At 44.9% G+C, this 15,584-nt stretch overlaps 1 protein-coding gene across 1 annotated transcript; it reads right to left on the reverse strand.

Annotated features, from left to right (window-relative positions):
- Nucleotides 1-1,692: 1,692 nt before the first annotated feature.
- On the reverse strand, nt 1,693-9,402 carry LOC148115870 (uncharacterized). The gene is made up of 2 exons (XM_087884312.1): nt 9,298-9,402; nt 1,693-6,518 (listed from the first exon to the last, which is right to left on the reverse strand). Exon 2 carries the CDS (start codon nt 6,361-6,363, stop codon nt 4,561-4,563), a length of 1,803 nt encoding a protein of 600 aa, XP_087740438.1. The 5' UTR covers nt 6,364-6,518; nt 9,298-9,402; the 3' UTR covers nt 1,693-4,560.
- Between the last annotated feature and the right edge of the window lie 6,182 nt (nt 9,403-15,584).

Genomic DNA, 15,584 nt, shown 5'->3' on the forward strand with positions numbered 1-15,584 from the left:
TTGGTATAATAATCTAAGAAGGCTTCTTTGATTAATCTTTGTTGAAATACTTCCTTCCTTTTATACTCAATACTACCAATAGTCCGAGTACTCTGCTGTTTCCTCAGTGTGTAAACCAACCACCTACCCGGTTTATTGGCATTACAAAATGTATTGTGTTTCGCAAATTGTATATTAGTTGCTGCTTGTTCCGCAGTGAGCATGTGATATTGATCTTTCAAAAGTTTTATAATTCCTTATAATTTTTCATCTGTTGGATTTTTTATAAGCAACTGCCCTTTCTTCTTTATCTCCCCTTCCAGCTCTAATCTTTTTCTTTGTCGATTTGATTTATGTTTAGAATTCATATAAATCAGTACCCCCCGCATATACGCCTTGCTCGCATCCCAAACAATTTCAACAGGGGTACCCTTATTTAAGTTCATTTCAAAAAATTCCTTCATTTGTTTTTTAAGTTCATTTACATTCTTTTCATATCTAAACAAATTTTCATTTATTCTCCAAGATCTTCTCTCATTCTTTCCCATTTCTATTTCTATCCATACCGGGCTATGGTCAGATAAAGTCCTCGGAAATATCTTTGTTTTCTTTGTTTTTAAAAGTAAATCAACCATGAGTAGAATAAAATCAATCCTAGAGAAGGATCTATGTCTATCTGAGAAAAAAGTAAAATCCAATTCTTTTGGGTTATGCTCTCTCCATATATCTTTCAATTCTAAATCTTCCTTCATATCAAAAAAAAATCTGTGGTAATTTAACACGACTTTGCCAAACTCTTTTTATCTTTTTTAGAATCTATTACTCCATTCGTCTCCCATAAGTAAAATAGATCTATAGTCCCATTGTAATATTTTAGAGTACAATATTTTATAAAAATTTTCTTGTTGCTGATTAGGAGCGTAAATTCCAATCACCAAAATTGGGCCATTATCTGTAAGAAGTTCAATTACTATATATCTTCCACAATCATCTGCTTCTATAATTTTTGCTGACAATCTTTTATTTATATAAACCACTACACCATTCTTTTTCTCCAAATTTGAGGCTATAAAATGTGCTCCTAATCGAGAATTTATCAAGTATTTTTGGTCTTGAATTCTAATATGAGTTTCTTGTAAGCAAATAACATCATTATTAAATTGTCTCAGATAATGAAATATCTTTCTTCTTTTCTGTGAATTCAGTCCGTTCACATTCCAAGACAAAAATTTAATTGTTATTTGTAGTGTCCTGAAGCGTTAAGAGCATTTGCTGAAGCCTCTGTTCCAAACTAGTAGTCTTTGGCTTAGCTCCTCCCATAGCTTCAAATTTTGCTTTGCCATTGACTCCCTGCTTATCTTGTGGTGGCTTGGACCTCTGCTGTTGCTGTTTCTCTACCATTTGTTTGTAAGCTGCTCAAGTTATACGCTGATCTTTAGCATTGTGCAACATCAGATCAAGATCCGCTGCCACTTCTCTTGTATTTTTAGGTGGTGCACCTATAGGCTCTAAGGGAAGATCCAGCAGCGGTTGATCTAAAAATCCTCCTATTGCTCCTTGAGCTTCCCTTGCCTCCACCTCCGTCTATTTCTGCTGCTCTTCAAGCTCTTGTTCAAATTGCTTGTCTTTCTCACCCTCCTCTATACGTAACATTGAGGATGTGCGTGGAGATGTTGTGCCAGCTTTAAAAACATTGAAGTAAAATTCTTCCTCTTTTTCAACAGTATTTAGTCGATATCTCTCTCCTTGATACCTCAATATTATGCCAACTGGAGTATCCCATCTGAATGGAATTTGTTGTTTCTTTAATTCAGTCACCAAAAATCCAAAGTCTTTTTTGTCTCTTAGCATCTTAGGCGGCAATTCTTTGTAAATCCCAATCTCCTTTCCATCCACTTGGATAGTAGAAACAAAAGACTTTTGTAGTATGTCATTTCTTACTCTTTTATCTGTAAAGTAAATCACCACATCTCTGGGCAATTGTCTTTGCCTTGCCACCCAAGAATTCACTCTATAGACCTTATCAATTTTGCAAAAAATATCATCAGGGTCAACCTTTAGCATAACAGCAAGAGCATCAGCACAGACCCTTCTCAGATCTTCTCTATTATTCTCTTTTATTCCTCTGAGTCTTACAGCAAACTCCATAAATCTAAATTGCATCATTGTGACTTCATTTTCAATCCTTTGCGTTTTATTATCAACATTAAAAATTTTATGATCAGCTTCCTTCAATTTAGATTCTACTTCTGCACCAAGTTCTTCCACTTTTTTGTCAATCTGGACAATTACTTTTGACAAGCCAGTCACAACTGTCAGTATGTCCCGTTTCATCTTATCATACTTTTCTTGAACCACCTCATTAAATTTCTGTTGAGATTTTTCAAATTTCTGGTCCAAAACTTCATTTTGGTCTCTCAAAGCCCCAACAATAAATTCCTTCAAATCTTTAAAACCAATCTCCTGTGTTTGACTCTGTGTCTGCAAACTTAAAGGCTACTCTTGTGACTTGTGAGTGGAGGAGGCCCCCCCTGCCGCTTTGGCTGGCTTTGAAGCCATTCTGCCACGCAGACTGATCTTTTGTAAGAAGGAGATCCTCCCTTTTCCACCACAGAGTCCTTTCAAAGATTTCCCCAGCTTTAGTCAAACCTCAAAGGAGGGGAAACAGATCAATTCACTTCAAAAAAAGAGAAACTTTTCCCTTTTCTTCTGGCCAGCGCTGTTACTTTTTGTTACTTTGTAGCGCAATGAACTCAAACAAATCCACTTTCGCTTTCAGCTTTCCTTATTGCTAAAGCCGGGCGCCATTTTAAGAAACTTTTACTTTTCTCAGTTACTGAATTCATTCACAGGGCTAAAGAAATACTTGCAGTTTGAATTTCAGGTCCAGATTTCACCCTGCTTATTTTTTTTTTTTAAGTTCTCTTAGCTTTTGCTCGTTACATTGGTCGCGTCGTCTGGCTCTGCTGAATGCAGAGTTGTCCCCGGAGTCCAGAGCCTCAGCGAGCTGAATAGGGAGCCCCACCCTACTTCCTCCCCAAAAGCCAAAAAGACAGTCTGGGCACTTCGTAGGGGGCTCTACCTTGTCTCGCCGGCTCTCCTACCGATTCTTCAAGATCGTGGAGTTTTTCAAGGCGCCTCTCAGCTGTAGAGGCGGCTCTAACAGGCGGCGGGGCTGGCGGTCTTAAAAGGACTGTCTAGCGATGACAATGGCGCCAACCGGAAGCACCAGATCTAAGCAATTGTTGAGCCTAGTGTTGTCCGTTACCAACTGGTCCAGCCCCAGAATCATAACAGCATTGTACATGTTTACATGTACAGTTTCAGTTGTACAATCGTTTAGGGTCCAATTAATAAGAGGCAAATTAAGACCACCAAGAAAGACAAGGGGGTGCAGGCAGGAAGCTACCCACATTAGTAGTGCAGTTAACTTATTTCTATGAGTGAGATCGTAATCAGGGGCTCTGTAACATAGCAAAAAACCAACTGTATTATTTAGAGACAGCTCGGTCGTATTCTCCATGTTCCTTCTAACAACTCTCAATTTGTCATCTATAGGTAGTACTCTACTTACGAGCACAACTGAGCCTAAAATTTCTGTTAAGTGAAACACTTGAGTTTTCCCCAATTTCTAGCCACAGTGGTTAAGTGACTCACTGCAGATGTTAAATTAGTAACATGGTTGTTAAGTGAATCTGGCTTCTCCCTTGACTTTGCTTGTGAAAAGGTCACAAATGGGGATCAGATGACCCTGGAACACTGCAACAGTCAGACATGAGAATCAGTGGTCAAGCATCTGAATTTTGATCATGTGACGTTGGGGATGCTGAGAAATTTCCTTTTTTCAGTGCCACTGTAACTTCGAATGTTCACTAAATGAACCCTTTTTCTTTTCATCCATTTCCCTTTTTCTTTTTAAATTCTTAGAATCATAGGACTAGAAGGGAGCAACCACAGAATAACAGAGCTGTAGTCTTCAGCTCCTACCTTCCTTGCCCAAGGCAGGAGTCCTTATACGGTTTCAGACAATTTCACATTAGATATTAGGTTTTCACACTCATATCAGATTTTCAAAATTATAATAAAATTGAATTTGGCAAGAAAATTTCCAAGGAGGCCATTTTAATGGACAAACACCAGGAGGCAAGATGTTCCAATTGGCAAGGAAAAGTATTCTCATCTTATACACCTGTAAGGTTTTCGTCCTGTGTGGATTTTTCATGTGCATCTGATTATCAGATAAAAATCTTTGCCAGGTTCTAAGCCCTGATAAAAGTTTCTCTCCAGTAAAAATTCACTGATGCTGAAAGAGTATTTTTTCAGATAAACCATAAATTTAAACATTTAAAGTACATTTTCCTATATGGATTAGGGTGTGATTTTTAAGGGACGATTGACAAGAAAATGGTCTCCCACCATCTAAGAGTTTCTAATCCCCCTCCTTTATGAACTCTTATATGACTTCTAAGAGTTGAATAACTATGAAAAACTGTTCTACCATCAGGGCCTATCAGGGCTTTTCCCATGTGAGTTTTGTAATGTCTCGCTTTTGAGCAAAACATTACCAGACTCTATGCATCTCTATGGCTTCACTCGCGTATGGACCTTTTCATGCCTTGCAAGGTGTTGTTTTCGGGAAAAACCTTTCCCACACTCCCCACACAGGTATGGCTTCTCCCCTGTGTGGATTCTCTGATGAGCCCTTAGTCGTGTTTCTGTGACAAAACTTTTCCCACATTCCCCACATTTATAGGGCCTCTCTCCTGTGTGCCCCTTCTGATGTCTCCGAAGTTCAGCAGACTCCACAAATGTTTTCTCACATTCTGGGCACTGATAAGGTCTTTCTCCAGTGTGAAGTTTCTGATGTCGAATTAGGTGTTGCTTATAGCCAAAACATCTCCCACATTCTGGGCACTGATAGGGACTTTCTCCAGTGTGAAGATTCTGATGTTGAATTAGGTGTTTCTTATAGCCAAAACATCTCCCACATTCTGGGCATTGATAGGGTCTTTCTCCGGTGTGAAGTCTCTGATGTTGAATTAGGCGTGACTTTCCGCCAAAACATCTCCCACATTCTGGACACTTTTCATTTTTCTGCACATGCGCACGTGCGAACGGCTTCTCTCCTTTGTGAATTCTCTCATGTTTTCTAAGATAATATTTGCAATGAAAAGTTTTCTCACACTCCGGACATTTATATTGCTTCTCTAAGTGGCTTCTCTGATGCTTCCGAAGTGTACCTTTCTGGGTGAAAGATTTCTCACACACTGAGCATTTGTGGTTTCTTTCACCTGTATGGATTTGGCAGTGAATTCTAAGGGATGATGAATGAGCAAATGCTTTCCCACATTCTAAACATTTGAACTTTTTTTCCCCTCTGTGAACATTCTCATGCCTCCTGAGGCTTTCTTTTATACGGAAAAATGTTCCACACTCAATGCACTTATAGGGCTTCACCCCTGTATGGATACTCTGATGTCGAACAAGACCTTCCTTAAAAGAAAAACATTTATCACAATCCTTACATTTATATAGCTTTTCTCCCGTGTGCGTCCTTTGGTGGCTCCGAAGTTTAGAAGAAGTGACAAATCTTTTCTCACATTCTGGGCATTGATAGGGTCTTTCCCCAGTGTGAATTCTCTGATGTTTCAGCAGGTCTGATTTGCTGGAAAAACACTTCCCACATTCTAGGCACGTTTTGCTTTCCTCTTTTGTGTGTGTTTTATTATGTTTGGAAAGAGTTGAGCTCCGAGTGAAACATTTTCCACAGTCGAAGCATTTATAAGGACTCTGCCTTGTGTGACTTCTCTCATGTTTTCTAAATAATTGTTTATTACGGAAAGATTTCCCACACTCCAGACATTGATAGGGTTTCCCTCTGGTGTGGATTTGCTGATGTTTAAGCAGCTCTGAGTTTTGGGGAAAGCAGAGCCCACATTGCACACACTTGCAGGGCTTCTCTTCAGTCGGGCTGTTCTGAGGCCTAGAAAGATGCCGTCTCTCAGGAAATCTTCCCCAGCGCTTCCAGGATTCCTGAGATTTCTTACCCTGGTGGATTCGCTGATGGGCTCCAAGGTCCAAGCCTTTAGCAAAACGCTCCCCGCACTCTCCGCATTTGTAAGGCTTCAGTCCAGGGTGGCTCCGGAGATGTTTGGCAAAGCTCCACAATCCAGGAAAGGAGTTCCCACAAAGGAAACACAGGTGGGATCCATTCCCCTTATGCAGCGTCCGGTGGATCAAAAGGAGGGATCGGTGAGCAAAGGATTTCCCACACTCGGAGCATCTGGAGAGTTTCCCCTGATTCCTCTGAGGGGACCTTTGGACAAAGTGTTCCCCCCTCTGCATAGTCTCCAGGGGCTGCTCACTTCCAGGGCTTTCCATCATGGGAAACTCGAACAAGCAGAACTTTGGCCAAAAAGTTGGAAGATGGGCAGGAGGATGGGCTCCAGCATGAATCCAAAAACTGAGAAGGTGAAACCTCTGGTCCCGGTGAGTGACCCAGATTGGATCCTGCAAGCAGAACTTTGTCCAAAGGGTTTCTTGGTGGCACCAGCAGGATGAAGATAAAAGAAGAGAAGGAGAGAGGAAGATTTAGTTTCTTTGGCTCTCCAAATAGCCGAAATAATAGCTGGAAGACTATATCCCCTCCCCCAGAATCAAAGCAATGCTGGGATCCCCCCTGTGGAGCTGGCCTCCCATTCCCTTTTCTTAGCATGATGGCTGACAGACTCCCTGTTGCCCCCCATTTGTCTGCCTGAATTGGGGATGATCCCTGCCTTTCCCTTTTTGCCCTGTGTTCGGGTCGGTGATGCTACATGAAGTGAGACAAACTGCAAAGAGCCCCCATAGAATTTATATGTGCCAGGTAGAGCTACTTGTGTACAGAATACAACCCATGAACACTGTTCTTTGGGCCAGCACAGATTGACTATGTCTCCCTCCAAGATTGGCTTAGAATTGTTGCTTTATTGTTTAGGGAGGATGCAAATACATTGAGACCAGCAATGCAGTTTGAACACAATAGGGACCAAACAGGTTCCATTTAAAAAAATTGACCGTATATATGAACCTAAAGAGGAAGACCGATGGAAGTGTGTCATTTTTAGAAGAAAACAACAACTGAGAGCAATGTATCCTACTCCACTCCAATGAAGCCCCTCTGGAACTGAACAATCACTGTCATGTTCTCCCTCTAGAAGGGAATACGCAGTCACCCACAAAAGAGCCGTCTTCAATAGTTTCTAAAAAAGAGGCCACACCCAGCATTTCTGCAACAGGATGAAAACATCCCAGAATTTTCTAGGGAAAGAAGGTGAGTTTCAGTGACAGGCGATTCAATTCTTAGGGGAAGAGAAACTATAGTCTGCAGAGGAGATAGTCAATCTAGGCAGGTATGTTATCTCCCTGAAGCAAAAATAAAGATGCAGCAGAAATAATCAAAGCCATGGAGTACTACCCCTTTCTTCTCCTGCATGTGGAGACCAATGATACAACAATGAATCTGAAAAGAGCGGATGAGAAAAGAGAAAAGAAGGATTGGGGATGACATGATTGCTATTCCAGTATTTGAGAGGCTGCCAAAAAAGAAGAGGAGGTCAACCTATTCTCCAAAGCACCTGACAAGAAACAATCCATGGAAAGAAATCAAGGAGAGAAGCAACCTGGAACTAAGGAGAAACTTCCTAAGAATGAGGACAATTAATCAGTGTAACAACTGGCCTGCCGAAGTTGTGGCTGCTCCAACACTGGAGGCTTTAAAGAAAAGAATGGACAGCAACCCGTCTGAAATGGTATAGGACAGTTGTCGACAACCCCTGGCTCTGGCTCTTTCGTCCCTCCGCTGTGGCTCCCAGTTGAGGGTTCCCACCGCTGGCCGGCCCCACCCCTTACCTTCCCCTCCCAGTCCCCCCACAGGAGTCTTTGAGGGTGAACGCTGAGAGGCACCGATTTCCTTTGCCTTCTCTGTTCCCACCCAGAGCTGAAGCGAAACAAATGGGCCAGGGTACCCCTCCTTGCTAAGGAGCCCCGCTGAGCCCGCTTGCAAACTCCGCTGAGGGCGGCTCCAAATGTTTGGTTCTTGCGTTCCTCCCAGCCATCGCTGCCTGCTCTGCTCTCACCAGCTGGAGGTGGGGCTCTGTGTTGGTGCCTTCCAGATGGAGAGCCACGTTTGTTTGCTTGCTGGCTGCCTCCAAGGAGGGAGCTGCCCTCAGGCCACCAGGGCCCCCACCATGCGGGGAGAGAAGGAAAGGAAAGGGGATTATTTCCCCAACAGGATCCAGATTGGAGTTGCCTTATTTTGCATGGATCTTCAATGCTTGGCTTTACCTGCCACGGCCCAAGTGGTTGGATTCACACAATATGTGAAGCTGGGCAGGAGAGCATGGATAGAAGGATGGATAGACAGACAAAAGACAGATGAGACAGAGAAAGAGAGAGGCAGAGAGAAAGAGAGAGAGACAGGCAGAGATACCCATTCCCTACAGAAAACACCAAGAGCCACAAAAGCTGGGTATGCATGGCTGGGGTGATGGGCTGTTTTCTACAATAAAGCAAGGTCATGCGCACACTTGAAAGTAAATCAGGAAGCCAGTAATTGGGCAGTTTGTCTGGCAATATGCAGTTGTAAAGCTTGTAACAATTCTGGGTGGTTAGAAGGCTGAGAAAAGTAACAAGGAGTTAGGCAACTTGCAGACCTCAGCTCAAAGACGGGAGTAGAGATGGCCTGCAGCGAATAAAAACGTGCCTTAGATAACTCCCGAGGCTTCCATTAGCCAAGGCTTCGGAACTGGTCCCTTCCTGCCCTATTCTGAGGGACAAAACCCACCAACCAGGGGCTGCCACATCACAGCCTCCTTCAGAGCAAAACTAGGCAAATAATGGATTTTTCAGCTTCTACTCAGCTTTGTAGAAAGAAAAGTAAACAATTAAAATACTGAAATAAAAGCAAAGAACATCAATTCTTCTCCATTTAGGTGACAGGGAAAGAAAGTGGATCTTTTCTCCCTTGGGAGGAAATGAGCTCAATTCAGGCAATTTAAACCTTTTTCCCCCCAATAAAGAAAACCCTCCACCCCCGATTGAAGGGAGGAGGCGGCTATTTCCTGCATTGACCCCATAATCCCCCCTGAGACCCTGGAAAGAGAAGCCCCTCCCTTTGCCCTCCGTGGGGCGGGGCCTCCCCCCCGCCCCCCCCCCTTTGCCCAGAGGCTCCCCGTCCAGCCCCGCATCCACCCGGGACCCTCCTGGCACCCCTGGCTCAGCGGGCACTCAGCGGGGCGACCTTCCTCCGGGCAGCCCCAGGGAGAGCGGGAGCCCCACCTGCCCGGAGCGGGGCCGAGGAGCAGCCTTGCCGGACAGCCAAGAATTCGCCCAGCCGCAAGTGGGGATACCACAGAGGAAGAATGACAGGAGGGTCCTAGAGAGGCCCCACAGAGGCTTCTCCCCGCCTTTTCCGGCCCCTCTTCCACTCTGGGAGGTGAGAAGACGCTCTAGCCCATCCTTCCTCTCTTCCGCTGGGAGCTGCTACAGTTTCGGGGTTCCGGTAACGCCGCTTCCCCCTCGGAGGGAGCAGGAGGAGCCGCTTCTTTCCCAGCCGGCCGGAGTCCAGAGAGGCTTCTTCCAGGATTGTTTGGGGAGGGGGGGGGACTTGGACGCGGGAGAGGCGACAATTTCCCCCTTTTGTGCCCTTCGGGGCGTCAGGAAACACCGTCCCATAAGCTTTGCTTTCATGGTGGTTTGCTGACTGTGGGTAACTGGTCGGTTTGTATAACTTTCAAGCCCCGAATGAGCAAACCTTCAGAAGAAGAGTCGGGAGGGAGCTCTGAGGTCATCTAGCCCAACCCCCTGCCTTAGCAAGTGATCTTACTACCCCATCCCAGACAAGGGACTTCTTCTGAAAACCCTCCACTGATGGAGCACCCACCACTTTTGGAGGGAAGCCGTTGCCCTGGTTAATGGTTCTCTCAGGAAATTCTCCTTAGTTCTGGGCTGGATAATCCCCTAGTTTATTTTCCAGCCATTACTTCTTGTTCTGCCTTCAGGTGCTTTGGAACATAGGTTGTCCCCCTCTTCTTTGTGACAGCTTCTCCAATATTGGAGGGCTGCCATCCTGTCACTTCCAGTCCTTCTCTTCGTTCAACAAGACATAACCAGTTCCTGCAACCTTTCCTCTTATGCTGTAACCTCCACTCCCCTACTTATCTTTCCTGTTCTTCCCTGCACCCTTACTAGGCTCAACATCTATTTTATATCGTGAACAACAGGAATTGGAAGGGAACTTGAAGGTCTTCTAGCCCAACCCCCTGTCCTAACAAGTGATCCTACTACACCATCCCAGACAAGTGACTTCTTCTGAAAACCCTCCACTGATGGAGGGACAACTTCAGGATGAAGATAAAAGAAGTGAAGGAGCGAGGAAGATTTATTTTCTTTGGCTCTCCAAATAGCCCAAACAATACTGGAAGACTATATTCCCCCCACCCACCCACCCACCCCCGAATCAAAGCAATGCTGGGATCCCCCCTGCAGAGCTGACCTTGCCTTTCCCTTTTCCTTTTTTTTAATTGAAAAGTTTTAAAAAGTTTACATATATATCCCCCCTTCCCTCCACCTTCCCCAATCCTCTCCCTCCCACCCACCCCCTCCCTACTTCCCAGAGCAAAATACAGGGTATAACATTCAACAATCATAATCTAACATAGACTAATTAATTATAACCTCTTACATCTCTCCAATACTTTAACTCCCCATTTACCAAACTAAATTTGGATACATAATAACATCTATCTATTCGTAAACTATTTGAAATTTTTTAGTCCGGTATTTATTTTGAATATAATCTATCCATCTTCTCCATTCTATCATATATTTCTCATTTGAATAGTCCTTCAAATATGCTGAGATCTTTGCCATCTCTGCTAAATTTGCTACTTTTAATATCCATTCTTGAGTAGTAGGCAAATCTTCCTTCTTACAGTACTGCTCCACCAACAATCTTGCTGCAGTTATTAAATTCAGGATTAAATTAGTCTCTATAACCGTATAATCCGTGATTATACCCAACAAAAATAACTGTGGAGTTATCCACCATACATGAAAATAAGTAGCGTCAACACAATCACATCTCCAACATTTAGATTGTAAATTCAGATACATACAAGCTAACTTTTTGGGATCTAAATGCCATCTATAAAACATTTTGTAAAAGTTTTCTCTCAAATTTTGCGCTTGTGTAAATTTTACATGTCTTACCCGTATCTTTTCCCATGTTTCCATCATTATTGGTTGTTCAAAGTTTTGTGCCCATTTTATCATACAATCCTCAACTCTGTTTCCGAGTCTGTTTCTATCAATATATTATACAACCTTTTTATATGCATTTGACTCTGGTCTCTAATTTGTTTTACCAAATTTTCTTCACTTTGTATAATACCAATGTTCTGATCTTTTCTCCATCTAGCTTGTAATTGTACATACTGAAACCAAGTTTGGATTACCCTTTCTTCCCTTAATACCCTCAAGGGCTTTAACTTTAATATACCTCTCTCTGTATTAAGAATTTCTTTATATGTGATTACATCCTGTCTTTGTTCTATACTTATATTCTCTATCGCGTGTCTGGGTACTGTCCATATAGGTATCTTGCCATTTAATTTATATTTATATTTCTTCCAGACACGCAATAAGGCATTCCTTAATATATGACTTTTAAAAGTCCTATCAACCTTCTTGTCATACACTAAATAAGCATTGTTAGGATATGGTTTGAGCCTAACTAGTTGTCCAGGCAATATATGTGTTCTGTAACTTTAATATGAATATGTATTGTGTGACTTTAAAGTTTTACTGCTGATTCATTGTAATGCTGAGTCATGCTGTAATTAGTTGTGAACCTATTTAAGAAAGGTACTGTAAAGTATCCAGTTGATGATAAGCTACCATTGTGTGAGGAGTGCTATCCATTGTGCTATCATCGTTGGATGGATCTGCTACCATCGTGGTTTGTGAACCAGAGTGAGTTTGTTATTCTAACCAACTACTGTTTGTGTGGTAAGATTTTGTATCACTGGACTGATTTAACTGGCAAAGACTTGGATTGATTTAAAGACTATGAGATTGTTTTTTCACTATAAAGTAAACTTTTGATAAACCAGTTTGCACATCTCTTATTCATTGCTCTCAGCAACGTTTCTCTGTGCTCTACACTCTGCTGGTTGGTAACACAACAATATCCTTAACAAGCATGCCAGCCGAAAACCAAATCATATCCTTCTATATTCAATATTCTTTCATTTGTTAAATTAATCCAATCACTAATTGCTGATAAGACAGCTGCTTCATAGTATAATTTTAAATTGGGCATTTTCAAACCTCCTCTTTCACGTATATTTTCCATTGTTTTTAATTTAACCCTTGGTTTCTTCCCTGCCCAAACAAAATTATTAATACCCTTCTGCCATTCTTCCAAGTTCGCATCCTTTTTAAGTATTGGTATCATTTGAAAAAGGAATAAAAACTTAGGCAAAACATTCATTTTTACTACTGCTATTCTACCCAACAAAGACAGTTGTAATTTTTTCCAGTTATCCATCTCTGTCTGTATTTTATGCCATAATGATTCAAAATTATACTTATATAATTTCCCATTTGAAGTTGTAATATAAACTCCTAAATATTTAACCTTTTTAACTATCTCACATCCTTTCCCTTTTCTTAGCACAATGCGAGGGGATGGCTGACAGAGTCCCTGTTGCTCCCCATTTGCCTGCCTTAACTGGGGATGATCCCTCCCTTTTCCTTTTGCTCGGTTGGGGGGCGGGCAGGGTAGTGATTCTATGATGTGACAGAAACTGCAAACAAAAACCAACCCATAGGATTTGTATGTGCCAGGTAGATCTAATTGTGTACAGAGTGCAACCCAGGTAGGTACTCATGGACACTGTTCTTTGGGCCACCACAGATTTAATATGTCTCCCTCCTAGAATGGTTTCCTATTGTTGCTTTATGGTTTAGGGAGGATGCAAAAAGATTGATTGGGGCTAGCAATGCAGTTTGAACACAATAGGGAACAAACAGCTTCCATTACACAAATTGACCCTATATAATTTCTTCTGCGCATGCCCCAAGATGGCACTGTCCGTGTGAGATACGCCCGATGATGGGATGGTTTCTGGTCCTTTGGGGGTTTTGGGAGCTGATTTGACCATCTGCGGCTCCATCCCCAGCTACGAGAGTCTCTGCCCAGCCTGTTGAGGACTTTTTCGCCCTCCGGAACATCATGGCTGGGTCGGAGCCAACGCGGGAGGCGCTGTGGGAGGATGGCGACAGTGGCCTGGGTGCGGCAGCCTTCTTCAGCGCCGGAGGCCATGGAGGCCGGAGCGGCAGTGGCTGTGGGCGTGCGGCGGTATGGAGCGGGCCCTCCCCTCCCAGGCCCTGGATATCTTTCTGGTGGTCCTGGGATATGTCGAGGGTCCTGGTTCCAGATGGTGTTGACGGCGGCAGCTGAGGCGGCAATGGCGGCTGCGGCTCGATGGCATGACAATGGCGGCGGCGGCCTGGTGCCTAGCAGCAAAGTAGAGGAGGAGATATGGCCGGCTTATCTCTGGCTTTACCATCAATTACCAGCTGAAACTGCAGGGATTCACAGACCCCCACTGTGACCTGGGGGCTGGAGTTTGGAGGTTGGAGACACGACTAGGGGGATTTATGAAGTTCTGGGGGTTGGAGAGGCTGGAGGGCGGCCAAGGTCATCTGGTCATCTGGTCGCCTCGGGTGGTCTCCCCCCCCGTCTGTGGCCTGGTCTCTGGCTTATATGGCCATCCACTTCCAGATTGTGTCCAGCTGCATGTTATCCCTTTCCTTTTGGACATCTTCCCTCCCTCGGGTCTAATATCATCTTGCCTCTACGGACCAGCTTCCTTTTTCATCTGAGCCCCCAGCTGGAGGGAGTCTGGGCAATTGTTATGCGGGAGCTGAGGGAGCTGCTGCCTTTCACCAATGGAGGAACAGCCCATCTGACTTTCCTGAGCCAATTTCCATTCGGGCTAGCCACCGTGAGAGGGTGGCTTGGATCCCTACCTCCGATTTTGGCGAAATGACACGGGACTCCTCCCACTGCCATGAGAGGGCAGTGGAGTCCAGCTTGCCGGCATTGAGATCCATCTTGCTCCAGTACTTTTAGACTATTCATCAAACCCCTGGCCAGACTTTTTACCTCTCATTCATGTTTATTGGATGTACACGGCAGCTGTCCTTCTTGCACTGCGAGATCCCCCCCCCCCCTCGCAAGCCTGGCCCTCCAGGTGGCATGTGGCGAAGAGGGGGTTGAGGGGCTTTTTAACTTCATTTTTAACCAAAGTTTTAAGGGGTTCTGGGGAGAGTAGGGTTGTGGGTTTGGGAGATAACCCACTGAGGGGGAGGCCAGGTCCGACAGTAGGCTACATTACGGGGGGTGCGGGGTTCGGAGTCAATGAGCGGGTTAGAGTCCGTACTGAGGAGGGCGATACCATCAGTACTGTAAGTGGGAGGGGCAGATATGTTGGGAGCAGGGGGCCATATCCAGTTATGGGGGCGCGCACCCACTTTCCAAGTGGTGGCGCACTCCGGCCGCCAATGCTCTTTTTCCCCGGGTTGCGCAGATCTTCAGGGCCCGGGCCTTTGGCTGACGTTGTACAATGCCAGGTCTGTAGTAAATAAAGCCCCCCTCATTTGTGATCTTGTTCAAGGGGGGGAGCGGACCTGGTGGGTATTACGGAGACCTGGTTGGGCCAGGAGGGGGGGGTCCCCTTGTTGAAATGTGGCCACCAGGTTTCCGAGCATTCCATCAGCCGAGGTTTCAGGGGAGGGGAGGGGGGTAACGGTTGTTATAAAGAAAGGTCTTGGTCTGAAGGAGGCCACTGTGCCTCAGATAGCCGGATGTGAGTCCCTCTTTGTGAAGTGGGGTCATGGGGTGCAGATGGACTTGCTGATCACGTACTTGGCTCCCTGCCACGTGGCGGTGGCCCTGCCTGAGCTGCTCAATGTGATAGTCAGGATGAAGGTTGTTGAGAGTGTGGTGGTGCAACAGTTCCCCCAGTACCTGGATGAAGCGGTCTATCTCGATCCGTTCCAGTCGGGCTTCAGGCCTAGGCACAGCACGGAAATGGCATTGGTTGCTGATCTCTGGAGGGCTCGGGACAGGGGCTGTTCCTCTGTCCTGGTCCTGTTAGATCTCTCAGCGGCTTTTGATAACATCGACCATAGTATCATGCTGCGCCGGTTGGAGGGGTTAGGGGTGGGGGGCACCGTGTGCGGTGGTTCTCCTCCTTCCTCTCTGACCAGTCGCAGTTTGTGTTGACGGGACCAGAGGTCGACCCCGAGGCGCCTTGTATGTAGGGTGCCACAGGGGTCGGTCCTCTAGCCCCTTCTGTTCAACATTTATGTGAAGCCGCTGGGTGAGATCATCCGTGGTTTCGGAGTGAAGTACCATCAGTACGCTGATGACACTCAGCTGTACATCTCCACCCCGGACCACCCCAATGATGCCCTTGACGTGATGTCCCGGTGTCTGGAGGCCAAACGGATTTGGACGGGGAGAAACAGGCTCAAGCTCAACCCATCCAAGACCG

This window comes from Pantherophis guttatus, chromosome 2 (assembly GCF_059756535.1).
Source record: "Pantherophis guttatus breed Tessera chromosome 2, ASM5975653v1, whole genome shotgun sequence".
NCBI lineage: Eukaryota > Metazoa > Chordata > Lepidosauria > Squamata > Colubridae > Pantherophis > Pantherophis guttatus.

Bases quoted from the DNA above. Each gene is read 5' to 3' on its own strand.
- LOC148115870 (XM_087884312.1), bottom strand. From the start codon at position 6,363: ATGATGGAAAGCCCTGGAAGTGAGCAGCCCCTGGAGACTATGCAGAGG.